General features: G+C 38.4%; 1 protein-coding gene across 14 annotated transcripts in view; it reads right to left on the bottom strand.

The window, feature by feature from the left end:
• The window catches only part of EMSY (EMSY transcriptional repressor, BRCA2 interacting), an 89,891-nt gene extending 67,585 nt beyond the window's left edge, over positions 1-22,306 (bottom strand). For 5 of the 14 annotated variants that reach the window (XM_004767996.3, XM_004768005.3, XM_004767999.3 and 2 more), the window contains exons 1-8: positions 22,162-22,306; positions 20,323-20,431; positions 14,903-15,002; positions 13,322-13,396; positions 11,944-11,985; positions 8,509-8,684; positions 6,740-6,892; positions 4,126-4,385 (exon numbers count right to left, since the gene is read on the bottom strand). In XM_004767996.3, coding sequence (XP_004768053.1) covers positions 4,126-4,385; positions 6,740-6,892; positions 8,509-8,684; positions 11,944-11,985; positions 13,322-13,396; positions 14,903-15,002; positions 20,323-20,392 — 876 coding nt within the window. In that variant the 5' untranslated portion in view covers positions 20,393-20,431; positions 22,162-22,306. The remainder of the gene's footprint in view (positions 1-4,125; positions 4,386-6,739; positions 6,893-8,508; positions 8,685-11,943; positions 11,986-13,321; positions 13,397-14,902; positions 15,003-20,322; positions 20,432-22,161) is intronic. The other 9 variants (XM_004768001.3, XM_004768003.3, XM_004767998.3 and 6 more) reach the window with 6 other exon arrangements.
• Between the last annotated feature and the right edge of the window lie 1,603 nt (positions 22,307-23,909).

The following is a 23,909-nucleotide window of genomic DNA, read 5'->3' as shown; positions in this document are numbered from 1 at the left end:
TACTTACAGGTGAACCTTCCATCTTTTACAAATATTTTTATCTATGTCTATCTTCCAAAGAAGATTTGAAATATAAAAATGTTAAGGTGACATTTACTAAGCATTCATCGTATATGCTATGTTAAGTCTCCATGAATCATCTTGTGTAATATTCCTGATAACTCTAGAAGTAAGTACTATGATCTTTGTTTTATATAGAAACTGAGGCTCAAGAGAGCTGGCAGAATCAGAACTAGGAATCAGATCTATTTATTCATTTTTTCATTCATTCATTCAACAAACATTAATAAACACCTTCTACGAGCTATTCTAAATACTAGGGAATACAGTGATGAATAAGATAAAAGTTTCTACCCTCAGCAACATATGCTCTATGGGAGAAACAGGAAATGAATAAAAATATAATAGGTTACTAACTGGTTAGAAGTATAATAAATAAAAATAAAACGAGTAAAGAAACAGAAAGACATGATGGGAGATGGGTGCTCTTTCAGATATACTGGGATGCCTGGGTGGCTCAGTTGGTTAAGCGTCTGTCTTCAGCTCAGGTCATGATCCTAGGGTCCTGGGATCCAGTCCCGCATCAGGCTCCCTGCTTAGCAGGGAGCCTGCTTCTCCCTCTATCTGCTGCTCTGCCTACCTGTGTTCTATCTCTCTGTCATAAATTTAAAAAAATCTTAAAAAAAAAAAAACAAAACAAAAACCTTGCTACACTATTTCTTAAATACCAAATTAAAAGAGTAGTTAAGAAGGGGGAAGATAGAAGAATTACAGACAAGTTAAGTCCCAGCAAAAAAAGGGGAGGCAGTAAAAAATTACAGTAAGCAGACTTAAAAACTCATAGAGGAGGCTGATAACACTTAATATAGGGTTAGTCCAGAAAGCATTAACTGTATTATATTATATGAAAAGTGATATTCAGAAGGATTACCTTGGAGTCATCAAAAACAAATGCAAAAATCATGTTCAGTTTAACATTTAAAAAGTTATCAAAAATAGTCAATTTCTACATATTAAGGGGTAAGCTTCAGTTAATTGATGAATTCATTTAGAAAAGCTCATTCTCAATAGTGCAAATAAATAAAACATTGCCTTACATAAAATACTGGCAAGGAAAGAGAACTAACATTTTTTTGAGTATATAGCTATCATTGTACTTTAAAATACCCAATCTCATTTAATCCTCACAGTAACTTTTTAAGACTGGCATTATTCTCATCTCACTAATGGGAAAACAGATTCAGAAAGACATACTAGAAGAGCTGGGGTTCCAACTCAGGCCTCCCTGACTACAAAAATTCTTGCTTGATTTTAACACTGTACCATAATGCCTCATCCTGAAACTGAAAACAGAATTACATTCCACAGATCAGCTCATTATCGCTTACAATTTACTAAGAAAGTAATTTCTCATGTATTATGTAATGATATCTTTCCAGGAAAGTCAAGGGGTTCTTTAAATGAAAGTTATTGTGTGTCTGAGGGTTCAAAGGTAGGAAAAGATCATCTGCCGAAGATAAGAATATACCTCTCCCTTCCTTCCCCCAAATCCCTCTAAAATGGTATGAAGGAATGTTTTTTTTAAAGGGAAAGAAGATAATGGAAAGAAGATAACAGCTGTGAAGTTTTGTAAAGTAGACAACAGATAAGTAGTAATCAATCAAGCATAACCTCAAAGTGGAAACAGAGAACCCCAGAAAGACTCAGGACTTGAGAGCAGGAGATATGTCTTAAGTGGGAGTAAATGTAGCACAAGAGAGGGGAAAATTAGTTGAAAATATACTTAAGCAGCATATATATCTACAGCTATCCTCCCCACCCTAAAGGAAGTTTAGGAATTTAGTCTCTTGAGGGAGAGACTGAATCCAAGAGAATTTGCTAACACTGGGCCAAGGGAGCTGAGTACTATGCTACAGAGGGGTTAAGTGAAGTCTATATACTGAATGGTCAGACTACCCAGCCCTTCCCTCCATTTGCTCCCGAAACACTAGCAGACTGGCTAACTATTCTAAGCAGGAGACTGGAAAATTCTTCTCTGGGGAAATCTGACCGGTCCATAATAAAGCCATAACGAGACTGGTAACTGATAGAGGTAAAGGGGTAGTAGGTTTTTCTCAACAGAACAGTCTAGGTAGGTCTACAATGAAAGTCACCAGCCAACATGCCCCACCCTATACACACAGCTTTCTGTCAGTTTTTAGTGCCCATATTCATATATAATGGACAGCTAGTCAGCATTTAAGGAAACTCTAAAATGAAACAGAGATCAAAACAAACAGATACAAGGAACTTACAGGTAAGAGAGAAAACATAAAAGAATAAAACATCAAAAAAAAAAAAAATCACGGGGGCGCCTGGGTGGCTCAGTGGGTTAAGCCTCTGCCTTCGGCTCAGGTCATGATCTCAGAGTCCTGGGATCGAGTCCCACATCGGGCTCTCTGCTCAGCAGAGAGCCTGCTTCCCTCTCTCTCTCTCTGCCTGCCTCTCCATCTACTTGTGATTTCTCTCTGTCAAATAAATAAATAAAAATCTTTAAAACAAAAAAAATCACGGTATCATCAGGATACAGTGATTTTACTAACGAACAGGATGCTATTTTTTAAAAAAGGAACTTTTAGAGATCAAGAAAGAGTTACCAGAAGTTTAAAGTATGATAGCTAAAAGGACAAATCCAGAAAAGTAGTGAAGAATAACATTAAAGGATAAAGAAAATAATACTTAAAGAGCATTTACTACGTGCTAGGCTCTATTCTAACAGTTTTATATTTATTATCTCATTTATTTACACCCCAAAATCTTATAGATTGTCTTCCTTGTTTTCAAATGAGAATACTTAATTCCAGAATTTAGTTTCCCCACAGTCAAAAAACTGGTTAAGTGGCAAAAACTGAGATTGAAATTCAGAAGTCTAGTTCCCAAAATCCAGGCTTTTAACCACTATTATAGTAGAAAGAAAAAGCAAACAAATAGAAAATGGGAACAAGAAACGAAAAGCAAAAGGATCGATCCAGGCAGTTCAACATTCTAAATAGTTGATCCAAAAAGAGAGAACAGGGAAAGACCTAGGAAATAATTCAAGAAATTTCCCAGAACTGAAGGATCCAAGTGTCTAAAGTAAAAGGGACCACTGAGTATGCACCAATGGATAAAATAAAGACCCACACCAAGAAAAATTACCTTGAAATTTCAGAAATCTAAAAGTTACCAAGAGTTTTCAAAGAGAAAAGCGGAAATTAAAACAGCATTGGGCTTCTCAAAAGCAATACTGAAGGCAACTGCCAATGGAGCACTAGCTTCAAAGTTCTCAGGGAAAAGTACCTCCAACCTAAAAAATACTTTACCTAAACTATCAAGAAAGTGGGAAACTAAAATAAAGACATTTTCAGTCCACCATACAAGGTCTCCAAAACTGTACCTTCCATCCACCCATACACCAAGAAGCTACCAGAGGATGTTCCAGCAAATGACTAAATAAACGTAAGAGGGGAGGGGTATCAGCATGCTAGTGAAGGTAGACTCCAGAAATATAGGTGTGCAATAAGCCTAGGGTGCCATCAGCATCCAGATTAGTGTGGAAAGTTAGTGTTCTAATAACATATAACTGACAGAATACTGATGATTTGAACATACTAAGAAGAGTTTCAGAAAAGAACTACAGATACCATACAAAGAATAAAACAAAGAAGGCAACAATAATTATTCACTTAATCATATCCTTCCTTTCTTCTATAAAACACCCACTTCTGACAACTTTGTTACTCTGGCAAAGTAAAAACTGAGTTCCTAAAGGTAAAGTTATCCATATACAGGTTAAAAAAATCTACATTTTCATTTTTTTCCCAAATGGCATTACAGTAATAAAACAGAACAAGTCTTAGAAGTATGACATCTGCTGGCTGTGTGACATTAGACAAGTCATTTGTCATCTCTGAGCCTTGTTTACAAAAAGTGAATTAGTAATATCTATCCCAAAGCTTTCTGTGGAGAAATAAAGAAACCTGATCATTCCCAGCATAATGCCAAGCACATAGTAAGCACTCAGTGCGCGTTTGTTAAATCTGAATCATACTGACTGAAAGAGATGGAAACAGCAATTGGCAGACAGAGACTCCCTCCTTCACATACCTTCTGTGTTGTTGTGTTTGTCGTCTGTGTTGATGGTTTGGTGAAGGTTATTTTCACAGGAGACATGTGGGGTGGTAAGGAGTTGGCAATGCTCTGCATGATGTTGCTCATCTTGGGACTGCCACTCACAGGCACAGTGATAGTCTTTGAGACCGGAACAACAGCCTTTGGAACGTCCTTTAGGACAACGGGGGAGGAGCTAGAAGAATTTGTTCGCCTTCGTTTTCTGGGTTTTTCATCTTCATCTGAACAGCTAACACCTGAAAGGAAATGACAGTTTTGTTGTACTTATCACTATCTAACCCTGCATTTTATACTTCATTTTAAGTCTTTGTGTCATCAGCTGTCCTTGACCTCTCTCCCTTTGCCTCAAGCCCAACCAAACAGTAAGTTCTATCAATCCTCCCTCAGAATTTTTCTCTGAATCCCTTTCCTTCTTTCCCTAACACTTTGGCTATGTCAGGTCTTCTTATCCCCAGCCTGTATTTTAGCAACCTCCTAAAAGGTGTCCATGCTTCCAATCACTCCAATTCAACCCTCCATCCTGCTGTCAGTTATATCTAATGGTGTCAATGCTTTGCTTTAAATCCTTAAGTAGTTTTTATCTCCCTACAAGAAGAGGCACTTAAATCATTACTACATCATTCAAGGTTCTATAGCTCTCCAAGAATACAAACACAAGTCTTAACTGCAGAGGTCCACTAATATGTGTTTTTTTTTTGAGAAATATAGTACATTACTGTAAATGTTTCTCTTTCTCATATGATTTTCTTAGTAACATTTTCTTTTCTCTAGCTTACTTTATTGTAAGAATACTGTACATAACACATATACGAAATACATACTAGTCAACTGTTTATGTTACCAGTAAGACTTCTGGCCCACTGTTGACTCTTAGTAATTAAGTTTTTGCAGAGTCAAGTTATATGCAGATTTTTGACTGTACAGGGAGTCAGCGTTCCTTAGTCCCACATTGCTCTAGGGCCAACTATACCCTATTCTACCCAACCCTGTGCACCCCTGTAATCCCGATACACTGAACTGCTCACGATTCCCCAAAGCCACCTTACCACATTCTACCCAACCAGACTCTCCAAACACTATTGTTCTTTGGGGAATACTACCTACCAACAATGAACTCTTCATCATCCTGCAAATCATCGCCTCAGTGATGTTCTCCCTTACTCCTCTAAGCAAAACTAATCCACATCTCCTCTGAGCTTAAGCACTTTGTATATTCTCTTCTGTATCACTTACCCCATGGCACTGTAGCTGCTGGTCTGCATATTTCCCATTATTAAGGGGCTCCCAGATGGCAATGACTAAGACTTATTGGTTTGTTTCCCTGGCAAGTGCCTTGTACATATGAAGTTAGATTAATGAATGATTATATCTCCAACTAATGTTGCCTGTGTGACTTCTGAGAATAAAGCAATAAACTTCCCATTACTTTAAACAACATTTTAAGTTTAAAGGTTTCCTTGGGTTTGGGATTCACTCTCAATGTTTTAAAAAATGGTTAAAAAGAAAAAAAAAAGTAGATTGTGGGGCACCTGACTGGCTCAGTCAGAAGAGCATACAATGATCTCAGGGTTGTGAGTTCGAGCCCCATGTTGGGTATAGAGATTACCAAAACAAACAAACAAAAAAACAGATCTCTTCCAATCACCTTGGCTCAATCTACAGAAATCAGAAACTTAACAGTTCCAGATTCTTAGTTTTCTTCGTTATGAACTAAAGCCTCAACTATTTTTGCAGACTTTAAAAAAAAAAAAATCAAGTGAGAAATATAAAACCTTGCAACATACACAGGAAATCTCTACAGACAAAAACAAGTATACAGCAGGACTTATGGAATTGCTAATAAAATGTAACTCCTTACAAACTTATACCTTCATTTTTAGACTTTAATTTGAATAAGGCTGACAAAGACCTAAACTCATTCCTAAAACAGCAACTCTACCTCTAAAAGTTACAAAGAAATCAGGTTTATCGCCATATTGAGAAAAATGAAACTCAAATGTTAGTAATCTCCAGCTGATAACAAAAGTAAAGCAATACTGACATAACAGACACTAAAACCAAAACATGATCTGGTCTCTACACTGTTTCACAGGAGAGAATCAAGGGGTTAAGAACTGTAAATAAACTTCAAAAGCTTACAGTCAACTAGAAATATAAAAGATGGACTCTCTAGAACGTAGCACTGAATGTAACAGTTGGATGATATGCTATATAAATAACTTTTTAAAGAACATTACAGAGATTACAATTATAGGAGTAAATGCTGAATAAATCACATAAGCACATTTCTTCAGTTTCCATTCACATTTCTACTCCATGACAACAAAAATAAGTGAATATTTGGAAGATAGCACTGTTCAAGACAGATTTCCCACGGAGAACAAAAAAAGTCATTTCTCAACCCCCAGAACTGATTAAAAAGCAATATATACCTAGTCACATGTAAAGAAAGGAATTTACAACCTTCAAAAACTAACCACTGCTAATAGCCAGTGGACCGATGATTTAATCCAGGAAGGCAGATCTAATTGGAGCCTATGTTGCAGCATTTAGCCAAGATGGCCCTGATAACACTGAGAATATCACTTACTTTTGACATAAACAGTACTTCCACTTGGCAAGACAACTACATTGGAGGCAGGACTGGCAGGTCTTGGAGACTTAACCGTTGCTATGCTGCCACTTGGAACAGGGGTAGAGGTTGGGGTTGACGTGGTACTTGTGTAGGAATAGCAAACCACTACTGAAGGAACGATAAGAAAGTTTGCTGTTAACTTTCACCAAAACTGTCCACGCATATACAGAAAAGTAATTTTTTTTTTTACTGCAGGCCAATTTTAACATTTTCATGTGATCAGAAGTTAGAGGCCATTACGAGGTATTAGGTCCACTAAGTTAAAAGGTATTAATAACCCTTCCTGAAAATCATCACTTCACTGGGTTTTACTCAAGTATTTAACAGCTGGTCTACAGGTGACATCGCCAATGGAAAAGAGCACAATTATAAAGAAATCAAGTTTAAAACTATACTGAGAAAAATAATAATTTTTCATTCACGGCAAGAGTTAGACAAAAGGCACATACTTGTACTCCCTTTTTAATACTGACAGCAGCACAAATGATGGAGTGATGCGTAATTTTTCCCTAACCATATGGTTAGGGAATTGGCAATTTCCAAGTTGGCTACTGGGGGGAACCACAGCAAGGTTACTTTATTATAAAACAACTTATAGTCACTTGCCATCCGAGCAGTACCACAATAACTCAACTAAATCACAACATCATATGTCAATTTCTTGAATGACAACAAGAAGGAAAAATAGTTCGTAAGACACCATTTACTGATAACATGCATTACACTAAATCCTTCTTCATATATTAGCACGAATTCTCATACCACCACATCCTCATTTTAAAGATGAGGAATCTAGGGTTCACAGAAACTTAAGTTGCTGGAGGTTATATAACTAAGAAATGGCTAACTAGGACTCAGAGGCAGATGTGACTACTGGAAATCCTATATTCTTTTCACTTTACCAGACAGCTGGTGGATAGAAAAGGTAAAAGAAAGAAGAGAGAAAGGTAACTCTCCTATAACAAAGAAAACAGGATTTTGTATATTGGTACCTGTCTCTCTCTAAATATAGCTTTCTGTAGTCGAAAACAGAGCCTGGCATGCATGAAGTGTCTCCTTTTGCTCCACAATCCACTGCTAGTCAAGAAACGACAATTCCCTAAAGTAATCTGACAACTTCATTATTTTCAGGGTTACTTTCAAGCAATACCAAACTAAGCTACTAGAATCAATCTGAATACAAGCTCTCGAATTTAGTATTAGTCTTGGAGATCTCAAGAGAATTCAAGTAAAGCACATACCAATTACTAGATTAAATAACAATAAAAAAGCCTTCTCCTCTGCCAGGTAATCCCTAATAGCTTCAGAACACTGACTAGAACAGAGAAACACCATATACCACTTACTCCAGAAGATAAAATAGAGATTTATTGTCTAAGTAATCAGTTAGGCATCTTTCCCCAGCAGGTAAGTGATTTCCATCCTATATCACCCATTAAGGCCTTTTCTGTACTTCTCACAAAATACGCTGATATCAAAAATTCTCTCCAAGAAGGCTTTTGCAATTTTCTGATTAATAGAATTCACACTTTGAATAAAAGGGAGATTTAGTTTTGGCTGAGACTAAAAACTTAGCAGTTTCTAGTTTCAGAGTAAGAGCTGCTTACTGTGTTTTTGTAACCTTCGTACACTGGAATTTAAAAACAGATGAAAAACAGAATACCTTTCCTTGAAGAATCTGAGAAAAGTCATCTCTACATATAGAAGTACAGTTTTCTACTCACCTTCCTTGCTTCCGGTTTCTGCAGGCACTGGAAGAGATGCATTGTGCTGGATAGCTGCATTGGCAACAGCGTTAGCTGTTACCGTGAAGGCGGTTTGGGGAACCAACCGGGGCATCAGTGGAACCAAGCGACGACCCTCAATGGACCATTCTGAAGAGCTATTAGGTCCAGACATACTAAACAAAAAAGAAAATGCTGCTACAAGGGTTCTCAATCACTAAAAATGAATCAACTGTTTTCTCAAGCAAATATAACTTTTTAAATTATAAAAACTATCCTGAGTGAATAGGAGAGACTTTATTTTAAGCAAGCAAAATCAAAATTATGAATAATTATCAGAATTCAAGGGATTTCACACACAAAGTTCTTACACATTTTATTCTAGAATCTAAATCTTATAACTAACACAACTGAAACTACCAAAGAATGTTTTATGCCTTCTAAATATTGAACTTGTTTTCATTACTTTAAATCTGGCATTGCTAATGAAAACTAGTACTCAACTACTTTTAGACTTAATTTTGTAATTCAACTAAAAAGATAAAAGGTATTTATAATTTTTAAGATTAGATTTCAATAATTGAGGATAGAATTCACTGAATCTTTGCAAAAATGATCTAACTGCCTGCATGGCCAGAGGTTCTAAGGCTTTCAAACAAGGGAAACTGAGGCAGTAAACGAGGGAGACCAAGTATGGAGGGAGAGAAGAGGGCTGTATATATAACTGCATGTGTCATTGATGGTGTGTTATATTAGTATCCTTCCTATTAAAAAATAAACTAGATCTGAGATCACTAGAAGAAACCTGCCACTACTTTAATTTTACTTATACCACTCTTTAAGAAATATTTGAGACCACTGAACTATCCCCGTAAGTAGACACTATTCTGTTTCTCTCCTCTAAAAACTGGAGTGAATTTTATCCCAGGAATCCAACTGAAATATGGTTGAAATATGAAAAGACAATTGTGTCACTTCTCTTGATTTGGCTTCACAAAAGGCAGTTGCATCACTTCTCCTAATGATTAGTGTGTCAAGGTTTAAAATATTACCAGAATCAGTTAATCAATCTCTTTACTACATCAGAAATATTTCTGTACCTTTTCCAAACCAAGGATTCTACAACCCAATCTAAGGCCTAAGAGCTGAAATGTCCACTGATTCTTCATATTTAGAGAACATACACAAAAGCCCTTGTTAGTGGATAATGGAATAATGATAATGACGATGATGATGATTATGGTAGTTAACATCAACTAAGCACTATTTTAAACATTTTCTATGTATTAACTCATAATTCTCTCAATAATCCTATGAAATTGGTAATATTATTATCTCCATTTTGTGGATGGAAAAACTGAATCACTGGAAGGTTAAATAACTTCCTAAGTTCATACACTTTTGCTGAATGGAACAAATAAATTACTTTACAACTTAAGATTTACTTTCAGTTCAGAAAGGAATTTCTAGTTGATGAATCTAGTTGGGTTACTATAAGAAATCTGTAAACTATTTAACCAGTCCTACCTAAAACGAGGGAAAGAAGAGTTCCTAAAACCCCAATTAACTCCATAAATTTATCATCACATAATCTCCAATTTGACACTAGTTATGAAATAGAGAATGGTATAAATAAGAGAAACAGAAATGGGCTTTGGCTAACTGTCAAAGGAAAAAATTCTAAAAGCTATTTAGTGTTTTCTGACTGCTGTTTTGCTATCATTTTATTAGAACATCACTAGTAAATTTGCTAGGTGATTGTTTACACACAAATAAAGTGATGTCTACACTTACCTGGTGCATTGCTTAAATGGTGGCAGAAATTATGGAAGATTGAAACACATGAATATTTGCTATTGAAAAGATAGAATTTGCAGTGCAAAAGACAGAACTGCAACTTTTTAAAAAATCTGTAAATCTTCCAAATTTCTACTCATGCAAACATGCTCAAACTTTTTTTAAGTGAGTGAAAAATTATGTTAGATTAAGAAATTCCTATTTGCTTAGTAATGAGGGTGTAAAGATGCATTAGTTGCACAAATCATCTTAACTGAATTTTACATCTTACTCGGGGGCTTCCCTGGAGCCCCTAAGTTTCAATATAAAGATCGCTTCCCTATTTAGATTAAGAATGGCAAGGGAGGGTGGAAACCTTGCTCCAAACCCTTCCCTGAGAAATCTAACAAGATACTAATGAAACTACCTTGGCCCTCATATCCTTTGCAGTGCACCAGCAAAAAAAAAATCTCTACCCTCACACAGAAACTCACACACAGTAGCCTATGAATGTCCAGCTTATGGGGAAGGAGTTTAAAAGAACAGTAATTCCAGATAGCCACTTTCTTTGAATGTTAGAGACAGTACTGGCAGGGGGGTGGGGGCACAATTAAAAACTCTGAAGCCCCTTTGACATTCCAGGCTTTTAATATTATAATATTCTGACATGTTTCAAACTGAATTCGAGTATCAAACTTAAAAAATGGTCTGGTGCCAAATAATAAACACGTGTTATGCTTCCAGCCATAAGCAAGGCTTTTCTTTGATCCCAGAAACCCAGCTCCTTTTGTTTCCACCTCCTTTGTGCTCAATCTTCTCGGCTTTCTCTTCACCTTTCAACCACATTCCTTCTGGCCTAAGCTGCGATTTTGAGTGGGGGAGGGAAGGGCGAGGGGAAGAGAATGTAGTCAGCTCAGATGCATTCCCCTTGGCTCAGGTCGCTTTTTTCAGGCTCAGAGTATGAGGCCATCCTATAGATAATCTTTGGATTTAGATTCTGTTACTACTTCTGAAGGAAAGAAGGCAGAGGAGGTATAGAGAATAAGGGATCTATGCCTTCCTCACCACTCCACACTCACCAACCCCTGGGCTCAACAAGTAAAATACGACACCTAGTCAAACTAAAACCACAGCATAAAATATTAAAACAGGAATACAGAAAGACCTAAGAATCTTTTAAAATTATATGCTGAAGTAAACTCTTCAGAAAATTAAATTCATGTATTAAAGAAATCAGAAAGGAGAGAAAAAAGGAAACACAGGCAGATAAAAGCCAACTCTCAATTATCCATGCTAATAGAGAGAGGAGGGAAAGGGAGAGGTCAAACAGATTAAAGAAATCCATATATTATCCAAAAATACTTTGGTAAATACTTGTAAATTCTTCCACCAAGCCATTTCCAGGTCAACTAACAAGCAGTAAAATGACTAATTAAAATTTTCACCTCCTCTCCCTTCCCACCCTCTGACTAGAGATACTCCCAAGCAGCAAAATGGCTAAAGGGTGGGCAGTATTAGGAGGGGGAGGAGGGGAAGAGAAGGAAAAGCAGAGGGCACGGTTAATTCGTAAATGGGAATATGTGCCCCTGAATAATTGAGAGCTTCAATTTTGAAATAATACAAGAAAAAGCCTGAAATAATAATAACCTATTTGCATACCTGTAACTTGGTCTTTCACCCAAATATAAGGATAAATTCATTCTTTAAAGGGGAAAAAAGGAAAAGGAGACTAAATAAATGTTATCCTTTAAGTATGAAACTGATGCATCAACTTACAACTAATTGCCCCACAACATTTCTCCAGTGCTTTTAAGGTACTAACTGTCTCTAAGTGCCTCTGAATGTTAAGCTATTGTTTACTACTTTATTATCTAGCACATAAGTTTCCTATTACCATCTCAAATTAGAATCTAGGTTCAGTCATTATTTTTAGAGCAACCCAATTCAAAAGTTTAGAGCAAATTAAAGAAGGAACACATTAATATTTGAATGGTTCAACCATGTTGGCCTGACAACTAAATACTTAATGTCTCTACTGGAAAAATTCCAAACTTCTACAATGCATACATACCCACCACTGAAAAACCTCAAAATCCAGATACCTAAGCTTTCTAACTACACAGTTAAAAAGGTAGCACCCCATTTTATAAGTTAAGTAAAATGAGGAACAATGAAGCACAACATGAAGCTAATGAATCTGCAGTGTCAATTCAAACACTGCCAACTGGTTTAAACACACTATTGATCACATTATGGAAATGCACTGAATTTTTTCCTTTAGTTTTATTTCACATTAAAACATAAAAATTTTAAAAAATGAATTATACTGTAATAAATCTTATTTTTAATGAAATGTTCCTGTCATCTTGCATTAACATTTAAGGATAATTTGTTTCTTTCTATTCTTTAGGAGGCACTATCTCCATACAATGTTTGATCCTTGCCCATAGTCCTCCACCCCGCTTCACCCCCCCATCTATCACATAGTTATAATGATCTGAAAATAATTTGATAAGAATCCTTCATAATTTTATTTTGTTGGCTTTTTTAAAGTAAATTAAGATATATTCATATTTCTTAAAAGTAGACCATATATTCTTACAATCTTTTTTCTGACTCTCAAAATACATGAAATATTAGTTATAAAGAAAATATATAATGCCTATTTATAAAGCAATATGTATACCACATACCATTACAAAAGAACCTCTAAGGGGCTGTCAAATGAGGGGAGCATACTACTTTATTACTGAACTTTGCTTTAAGTAAGCAAATCATCTGCTAAACTGTGGTGGCCTTTTATCCAGAGATCACATTATAACTGGATTTGACCTGAGTACTTAAAGCTTGCCTAACCAAATGCAAAAACATAACCAACTGAATAAACAGTTAACACCTCTATGGTCAGGATCCCCGAGTAAAGAAATATTACTATTAAGATAAAAGACTCAGGAATCTGCTATACAACAGGAAGACTGCTTCAAAACTATATTATACTACGTCATAAAAATCAGGGGTTGTATGACTAATGGCTTACTTATGTGCAATTGTTGTTAACCGTTCATCGTTTACTGCTCTCCGAACTTCAGCACGGTGGCGCTCTGTTGAGATGCTATGAAAAAAAATAGCCATTATAGAACTCTGCCAAGCAGGCAGCTCTTTTCTATATTTTTATTAATGTTTAAGTCAACATTTTGTTTGGGGAAGAGGGGAGACAAGATTGATTTGTGAAAAGATATAGACGGGGCCTAATATATGTCTTCAGATGCTTTAATTCAGATCATAGGAAAGGGTTCAAAGTGATTCTGTGTAACTGCAGAAAGAATTAGTTGCAAATTAGAAATCACAGGAAGACAAATCAGCTTGGTAGCAAGTCATTACTTCCAAAACGCAGCAGAAATGTCAGACCATGTTCAAGATTAGCAGAAGTTCCTGTTATCTAAATATGCAAACAGCCACTGAATGACCCGTAATTTTGGTTACTGAGATGTTGGCACTTAGAGGCAAGTCTTCTAAAGTTCTTTCTAAAGCTTAAGAATCTATAATTTTATGTTCAGTGAATATAATAAAGAAACAAAAGTGGCAAGATAATCTGTTTCCTGTGGCTATATGCTATGAAATTTGACACCAAGACATTACTCCCCTACTCAACACTTCAGCTGTATGTCTTCTACATTACACTGTTACCATTCCAGTCAAATTGTGCAGATATTGATCCTGACTAAATGAATGTAAAGTTAATACTAAAAAAGTGAAAAGAGGCTACACCCATTCCACTAGTAAATATTCAGTAAAATGAATAACCACTCTTCAAATTGTAATCTTTACTGCTTAAGCTAAATCTGTATCATGGACTAAAATATAAAATAGGTAAGGGGCTGAAAAGCAGATTTATGGGGAACCAGAAACAACAAACAAAAAATTATATATAAACCATTAAAAATGAAGACAATAAGATTAAGGATTTAACTTAATAATATCCCTATATTAATGTTATCCCTATATTAATGTTTCCATAGATAGGAAACAACTTCTTTCTCTATTTTCATTTAAAAAAAAGAACGGGACAAAATGGTTTTAAATGTAGAAAGGAAACTTCAGTTAAAACACTATTTTCGGAGAAAGCTCAAGATGTCAGAATGGATCAAGACAGGTATCAAAGAATTCCACTCACTAGAATTTTTTAATGGATTCAAGTGCCACTCTAGCAGGAAAATGGGGGTATAAACTATCTGCAGGGCTATGACTATTTCAAAACCACCCATTTCTATAAATTAAGATAATAACTTCCTAGTATGTCCTTCTTCCCTCCCAACAAATGACAATGGGCCACTCCAAGTCTTCAGATCTTGTTGCTACCAGGTCTTCTTCCCTTCACCCATGTCAAAAATACCTCCCCTTCCCAGGTGACCAAAACCTAAGATAACCTGCCTTAAACCCTTTCTGGTTACAGAATAAATGATAAATTACATAACTTTCTGTAAAAAGCACACAATTAGGATGAACTAAGTACCAACAACCTGAACAACTCTGTCTTCAACTTGAGAATGAAAAGTATTAAAACTCCTCAAAATGAAATTTCTAGAGTCACATCTCACAAACTTTTATGATAATTTACCTAAGAACTTTTGAGAGTTCTCCAAGAAGATCTTTCTTTTCCTTGGTGAGATCCCCCTGTGCCCGAAGTGCACTGATAACTCCAGCATATGCCTCCAATTCTAGAAGAAGAAAATTATTTTATCAAGATAGGCCTTCAATATTTTAATAGTGTGGCTACATATAGTGAAACTTCAGGGCAAAAAAACCTAGAAATCAATAAAAAAAATCAACACAAAATTTTTAAAGTTCCTCTCAAAAAGGTTATCTAAGAGCACTGATTAAAATGTGGCTTTTATAATTGTATATCTTTTTTTTGTGTCACAGAAGTCATGTGTACAAAATGTTTAGGTAGAAAAATCTAATGGTAAGTATTTTATCTCACACATTATCACTGAAGAACATGTAATTCTGATGCTACCAACAATTGGGAACAGGCTCCAAGTGATACAAGGCTGTTAAGAGAAATTTTTAGCTTTACTGACAGTTTACCTACAATGACCAATCCTTGAAATAATTCCTTAGTCCTGCCTAGAATTCAAACTACGTTCTACCTCCCTCCTGGGATTGAGAATACCATGAGTACGGCACAATAGAAAACTCCTAGAACAAGAGTCAAATGACCAGATTCTGGCTCCAGCATTCCCACTTACTAGTTGTGTGACCTTGGGCAAGTTCTTTCTCACTCTTGAACCTCAATTTCTTTATCTAGAAGGGACATCCACGGTATCTTCCAGATCTAAGATCCTCTGCATCTACGATCGAAATGACTAAGACCAGTTAGGAAACATGAGTTGCTCTTATAGCAGCCAACATATAATATACTGAACCCTAATGCCAGACAGTTTCATTTCACTATCTTTCCACAGCAATAACCATTATGAAATGAAACTGCCAATCTCCAATACTGGTTAAAATATAAAAGCAAAAAGTCCTCACTGGCTCCCAATGAACCATGCCTGCCTCCCAGCACACTCCTTGGGAACTGTACTACTTTTGAATACTCCCTTTCCATACTGATTCTGGGCTTGGCATGTGACTTGCCCTGGCCAGTGGAACATCAGCATACATAATGCAAACATTATGTATGAAGCTCACTAACATTTGCCTGCAGGGCCTTGCTCTCTCTTTTGAGATCTCTCTTGAGATAACCAAGCTGCAAAGAAGCCCCGGATAAAAGCCGCATGGAGAGGCCCAGCCATCTGAGCTAAGCCCAGCAAACCAGCTAACATACCAGCTGAATACGCCACCTGAGAGAGCTCGGGCAAAACCAGCAACCACAGAATCAAAAGAAATAATAAAATAGTCATTTTAAGCCACTAACACTATGAGACAGGTAAATCTAAGCAAACTAGAATGATGGGAATAAGTGTCCAAACTACAGTTATCTTCTTAGTCAATTCAAGCTGCTACTAGTATTTGGTATTTCCCAAGGCCTGATGCACAAATAATGAAGGTATACATATGTGCCTCCTAGGTACTGCACCAATAATAAACAAGTATAGTTCATGTTATTCACAGTTCTGAGAGCCAAAAAAGAGTGAGCTGACTATATTAAACAGAAATGTCGATCCATGGGGTGTCTGGGTGGCTCAGTCAGTTGGGTGTCTGCCTTCAGCTCAGGTCGTGATCCCAGGTTCCTGGGATTGAGGCCCCACATCAGGTTCCCTGAGCAATAGGGAGTCTTGCTTATCCCTCTCCCCCTGCTCCTCCTCCCTGCTGGAAAGAAATGTCTGATCCAACTGAATTATCCCATGTGTAAACATTTTGCATATTCAATCTATGATGAATACTATGTAGATGTTTCATGGAGTATCTCTGGAAGAACAAAGCTTTCCTGCTCTTAGCATAGTGAAGAAAATACTTAGTACCAAGAAACATTTATTTCAGCTTTTATCAGGACCCAAAGTAAAGTTCAGAAAGACACTGGGAATAACCAACTAAGAAATCGCTATGCTAAAAGTTTACACCTCATTTATGGAATATTTTACTCAACAGGTCAGTACTGAGTCCCTTTATATATACCAGATAGTATGATAAATCCTGCCTTCAAGAAGTTAACTCCAGAATAAAGCTACAGTGAAACAAGTCATCAGACAATGATGATACAGTTTATAATACAGTGGTAAAAGCAAAGAGAAGAAACACACCACCCAGTCTAGAAGTATAAGCTTTCATCAGAAAGAGAAATGTGCTCTAAGCAATTAGGAAAAAAAATGCAAATATGCAGAAGGAATACATTAAAAGAGCAAATAATGTCTCATACAGACATCAAACTTCCTGGAACAGTCAGTGAATATTTTTGGAGTTCTACTTCAGTATAAGTAAAAATATGCCTGAACTTGGATAGTCACTAACTCAAACCAAACTTAACTGCACCTTACTACTACTACAAGGTACCATGGAGAATATCTACATGAATAAGACAAAGTCCCTATCCTCAAGGTCATTAAAATCAAAGAAGAGACCTGTACATAGAAATAAAGAAGGATAAAATGGAAAAGTAGTTTGGGGCCAGACTAAGCCTCTAGTTCCAGGCTAAAAAGCTTATTTGTAGGACCCAGAGGTTGACTGAATGTGGAAGAACAGCAGAATGAAAGGAAACAGATTTTGTAGTCCGCAAGATATTTAGGTGAAGGGCAATACCATAAAAAGAAATGGAGAGGTCAGAGAGAGGAAATGGTATGAGAAAAAGAAAAAGAAGTTCACTTTTGGCCTATGCAATTTATGGTGATCAAGATACTACTTCAAAAAGAGTGAAATTAATCAGAGAAATGCAGCAAAGGTTTTTGACATTTCAAGTCTCAATCCAAGTCTAACTAAAAAATCATGGACAAAAGTTAAGAGGTGGTAACCTCACACTAAACCGGAACTCAGACCACAGTTATAGTCACACAATCTGAGGCACTTCCTCCATTCTCCAGAAATTCACTCATTGTAAAGAACATTTACTGACTTCCCAACTTCCCTGACATATGATTTCCATTTTGATGGGTATCCTCAGATTCTGACAAATATCAAACTTAATTGAATTTCTCATAGTTTTGGTGCCATTCTAATAGCACATAAATATAAGAGATACATGCAAACACCACGGAAAACAAAAAGATTCGCCAAATCACTCTATAAAGTACTCAACGTTCCACTTAAACAAATCAGCCATTCAATTATACTACAGTCCATGAAGCCCCAAGTAGGTGTTGTAACTGAGGAATGGTTTTTTTAAAATAAGGCATGGGAAAGGCAGGATAGAAAGAGGGAAGCATTTATCTATCACTGGCATGTTCAGTATAGTATTAAAAAAATTCTTGGGGTGCCTGGGTGGCTCAGTTATTAAGCATCTGCCTTCGGCTCAGGTCATGTGGGATCGAGCCCCAAACGGGCTCCCGGCTCAGCAGGGGGCCTGCTTCTCCCTCTCCCACCTCCCCTGCTGTGTTCCCTCTCTCCCCGTATCTCTCTGCCAAATAAATAAATAAAATCTTAAAAAAAAAATTCTTGATCTCAGTGTTTTTTATCTAAGTAAAATTTAAATGTTTAGCATTTTATGTTAAATGATTTAACTATTTTTAAAAGAACAAAATTAACTGTTAAAATATTTTAAGTTAATTCTTAAGTACAGTACTTTCTCTAAACTTTGGAACGAGCGCTAGTGTTTGAAGGCAATTCAAAAGTTTCATTGTTATGATAATGAGCCAACGGGTGGGGAGGAAGTCTTTCTGCAAATCACTATCAGGACTCACCTCCCAAAGTGAAGGGTCATTGAAGATGACATTACCCTGTAGGAAGGCTGTTTTCTTTTGTATAGAAACAGCTCTCCCGCAATATTACCCACACAGCTCTGGCTAAAGTTAAGGATAAATTTAGACTTAAAGGTTACCATTTTTATATTTAAACATAATCTCTTGACTCAGGCCCCAAAAGCCCAGAAACTCTAATCCAATCTACTGTAGTTGGGATCTGTTCATCTGCAATTATTTTAGTTATGGAGTAAATAGCAGTCCAACTCGATAAATGGTAGATAGCAAGCAATAGCAATTGCATGCAAGTGTGTAGAAAATCATCCTCGAATTAGTACTAAAAGTTTGGATATAAGGTTAAAGGAAAAAAATGATAATGGATGACTGCCCAAAAAAGCTCTCTAAACATGCTAAAATACAATGCTAAGAAATAGTTTAAAATAAGAGAAATCCTCCCAGTGGCCTGATGGGAAATAAAAAAGAATGTTACTAGCAGACAGCACCAGGGCAGCTATGATTCAGATTTACACAAAAGAATTCCCAAGCAAGATTTCCTCTGAAGATTCTCCTGCAAATAATGTCTGAAAGCAACTGCTCTAAAACACTATACCCTCAGATGTCAAGCACTATGGTAGGACCCTTTTATATACAATGAATCCACATAACAAACTTATGAGGCAGATATTATGCTTTTTTTACAAAAATGTCAACACATTTAAGGAGATTAAATAAACTGTCCTTGATCCTGTGGGTCATTAGTGATAAGACCAAGACCCCAGGTCCCTCTGAATTCAAGGCCCACACTTTCCCCTTTAAAATTATAAACAAATAATTCATATCCACTTCCAAAACATTTAATGTTCTTTTTCAAATTATTTTTTCATTTACTGAGCATTCACTATGTGCTAGCCTGAAACTACAGTGGTAAAGAAGACACAAGGTCATTCTTGGACCTTAGAGTCTAAAGCATTCGTTCTCAAACAAGGATCTTCATTTGAGCCACAGAATATAAAAAATGATTTGAGTAATTTTCTCAAGAATAGTACAAAACTATTACCATTCTAAATGCATAAAAAGAAGTTACATACAGTTCATTACATACAATAAATTAGGCTTGGGATTAGTGCTTAATTCTCTCCCTAAATGCTAGTTGAGAAAGAAACATAGAGCGTGTTTTATTACTGACTGTAAACATAATTTAGGAAAGTCAGCATAGTTAACATTTACTTAGAATTCAGAAACAGTCTATAATTCACACATACATTCATGAAGATTAAAATAATGCTAAAGACTGGAATCATATTCCCTGGGTTACAGTCCTGACTCCCTGACTTATTATCAGCATCATGTTGAATTCTAAACTTCAGTTTTGTCATCTGTAATATGGAAACACATACATACACAAATACCCACCTTTCCCATTTGAGTGAGGATTAAATAAGATATTGAATGTAAAGAACTCTGAATAGCCCAGTACCCCTCAAGAACTCTGAGCTACTATTTTTATTATTATGGTCCATGCATCTACTACGTAAAAAAAAAAAAGCACTATGCTAGGCAGTGAGGAAATAATGAGAAGACGAAAAGTACACCTCTAAAGAATTTCTAATGCAGCATGAGATGACATCCAGGCAAACAGCCATGACAAAAACAGAAAGGGAAAAGTATCATAGAAAGGTATAAACATCAAAAATGAAAATCGTACCCAATTTTCTAAGAATCCTTTTGCATTCATCCCTGCTGAGATCCAAAAGGGTTGGCCACACAACAGGCATTGCTGCTTCTTTTTGGTAGCCCCAAAGAGCTTGTCTTCCCTACCAAAACAAATGAAACAAAAATCAAATTACCAAAGTACATTCAAAGGCCACTTACCTGGAGATCCACACACTAAGAAGTAAAACCAGTAAGAACATCTCATAATCCTATTTCACTACCACACTTTCCAACTTCTGATAAATGAAGAACTAAGCGATCATTCCGCAGCTTATTATTCCAGCACAGGGCAGTGGAAAGAGCACAGGCTTTAGGGTCAGACATCTCTAGTTTCTAGTTCCAGCTTTCAACTCACTGGCTGAGTGATCCTGGTAAAGTGGACTATCTGAAAAAAAGTTTTGCACATCTGTAAAACAGAAGTACTATCATCCAATCTGTTTAAGGATTAAAGAACAGTATGTGAAGTTCTTATGATAGTGGCTGGCATGCTGTTTAATAAATAGGTGCTACTACCCGTGTAACCTTGCCCAAGTTACCTGATTTGTGTCTGGTTTCTCACTTGCGAGTTACAAGAGATAAAACACATATACCTCCTACCACGTTACATGGGCTAATGGAACTTAACTAAAAACTTTCTTCTCAAGTCTTAACAATAAGCGATGAATTTACACTCTGTAGTCATTAAAGAATCATTTACCAAAAGTTTAGATGTCAGGAACTTACTTCATACTGGGAATTGCCTGGTCTAAAGGATAAAAAGACAAGAGCGCTGGGCGCTTGCACAATACCTGCTTTGCACCCGGTAGACCCAGTGTAAATATTTGTTAAGTAGATGAATGAAGATAGAGAAGAGTGGGTAAAATGAATGAGTAAGCGAGTGAGTGAGTGAGTGAGTGAGTGAACGAGCCAGCTCAATGTCTAGTCGAGGAAAAAGGCACCGAACCCTAATAACTGCTACATCCCATTCCAGGCACTGGGGCTCCTAACTCCAGCTCTGCGCCCGGAGTTGATCCCCACCCTCCCCCGACTTCCCATAGTCCTCTCAGCTACAAACCAAGCCAGAGCAAGGAGAACCGGACTGCGCGCCCCAGCCGGGAGGATGACATAAAGAAAAGGGGTGGGGAGGAGGAAGAAGGGGCAGAGCCAAAGGAATCCGCTCCCTCCACAGGCCAGTCCCCGCCCCCCGACAGGATCTTGGAGGCGGCCGGCGACCGCCCGAATCAAGCACCACGTCACGGCATCCCGACGCGTCCCCGCCAGCGCACCCCGCCGCGGGGCCGCAGCGCACTGGAAATCTGGGCAGCAGTAGCAGGAGCTCGCTCCGGAGCCGGGATCTCGAGTAATCCTTCCCCCACTCAAGTGTCAAGGAGGCGAGCCCGCCCCGCCCCCTCCCCAAACACGCACTCTCTCGCAGCACCACAACAAGAGCAGCCCGCCCACCCTCCTCACCGGTGCCGCTCAGCGCCAACCCCAATGTCAATCCCACTACCCAAACCCTTCAGGACCAGTAGCCGGTGTCAGGGGCCCCGGCCGGCATCAGCACCTAGCTCGCTCCCTCAGCGGAGAGGACAACGGAGAGAGTAGGCGCGCGGACAGCCAGACGGACGACCGAGACTCACCGGGAGGCTCCCAAAGCTGGACCCCGAGGATCCCAGCACCAGGCCTGCCAAAGTCCCTCTCAGCCCACCTCGGGGAGCCCCACGATCCCGTTAGGAGACAACGGAGGATGGGGCTGGGCGCCCCAAGCCAGGGACCAAATGGCTGGCCCGGCGCTCCTCCAGCCTGGCTAACCTGCCAGCTCTTCCCAGCACCCTATCTGAGAGTCACGCACCTGCCCGGCCTTTCGGGGCTCATCTAAAAGGCTCCTCCGCCAAGACTAGGGAACACCAGGAATTGGGTTTGTTTGCGGTGCCTCAGAAGGGGCAAGATGGCGACAGGCATCAGGGCGCAAGCGCAGCCGCGCGCTGCCAGTCGGGAGGTGTAGTTCGCCTTTCCCGCCTTTCGGAGAGCGGACTCCAGAAGGCCTCCGTTCTCCCAGTCCCTCTTTTCCTCCGCGTTTTGAAAGGAAAGAGGAGACATCGCGGGAGGTTCTGGGAATTGTGGTCCGAAACCAAGCTCCCTTCTCTTTCGTTCTTGGTATGCTGTCATAGGCGCAAGGAAGGCCGGGATTGTAGTTTCCTTGGCTTCTCCTCCATACCCTCCTCGCGGGGTTCGCGCGCCTCTCCTCCGGGTGCTGTCTCCCAACCAATCAACTGCGTTCTTTGCTACGTGTGGCGTCACACGTAGAGGCCAAAATGGCGTCGGTAGCTGGAGCAGAGAGTTTATCGCGACCTTTACTCTAGGCGAGGTTAGGGACCGTAGGAAAGAAGCTTTGTCCCTGAACCGCCGTTCAGGATTAGTATCGGATTCCTCAGAGTCACGGGAGCAATTACCAGCGGCCTCCAGCCCCCACCAGACGCAACTCAAGGAGAGAATCCACGCTACAGGAACCGACATAGCGGACGTCTCAATTGCCCAAACCCAATCTGGGGATTGCGGAGTTGCCAGTGGATAAGGAGAACCCGAGCGTTCTCCACTTCGGGTTTCCCCGCGTGTGAAGTGGGAATGATAGTGATATCTCGTGCTTTAGCTGTCAAAGGGAAGAAGGAGAAGGTATTTATTAGAGGCCTTACGGCGTGGTAGGTTCACCCTTCTAGCCTTTGTTCTAATTTAATCACAGAACAATTGTGCGAAGAAGGTATTGTTGCCCCTATTTTACGTATGAGAAAAGGGACCCAGTCTGTAGTTATTCGTGGCCATAAAATCGAAGCCAGTGCTTGGTATTGTAGAAGATTCAATCCCAAGTTTTGTGATTGTTCTTCCGCTTAAATTTTGTATTTTGGGGAATGTAGGATCTGGTTAAAATGCCCAAGTCAAATGGAGTTCTTTTTTTTTTTTTTTTTTTTTTTTAGATTTTTTATTTATTGACAGAGAGATCACAAGTAGGTAGAGAGGCAGGCAGAGAGAGAGGAGGAAGCCGGCTTCCCGCTGAGCAGAGAGCCCGATGCGGGACTCGATCCCAGGACCCTGAGATCATGACCCCAGCCGAAGGCAGAGGCTCAACCCACTGAGCCACCCAGGCGCCCCTCAAATGGGGTTCTTAATACACTTTCTGATAATAACAGTTTTCATGTAAATGAGGTTAATCGTACCCTATGGGGATGTTGGTGATACACAACATAGAAGAAAGTTATTTGTAAATTGTAGACCTCTGCAAACGTGTGAGACTGGTGATATTTTGAATGGAGCTATAGCTTAAAAAGAGAAAATAAATAGCATCTAAGTTTCTTATTTCTATTTACCCATTAGCTAAAAATAGTCTCTGAGGTCCCAGAAAATTGTTACTGTTGAAACCCAAACCTGCCCCTTCAGAAAGTCATGAATTGGGACATAATACCCAGGCCCTTCTCTCCCTCCTTGATCTTAAAATGCATTCTGTTCCATCTATTTCCCACCTGTTTTCAGGTCGGTTACTTAACTTTAGGAAAGATGGTAAAAGAAATTTCAGTTTTGAGGCACCTGGGTGGCTCAGTGGGTTAA

Source organism: Mustela putorius, unplaced genomic scaffold (assembly GCF_011764305.1).
Source record: "Mustela putorius furo isolate JIRA1106 unplaced genomic scaffold, ASM1176430v1.1 tig00003987_pilon_pilon_pilon, whole genome shotgun sequence".
In the NCBI taxonomy this organism is placed as follows: Eukaryota; Metazoa; Chordata; class Mammalia; order Carnivora; family Mustelidae; genus Mustela; species Mustela putorius.
The sequence above is the reverse complement of the archived record's forward strand: the minus strand, read 5'-3'. Positions and strand labels throughout refer to the sequence as shown.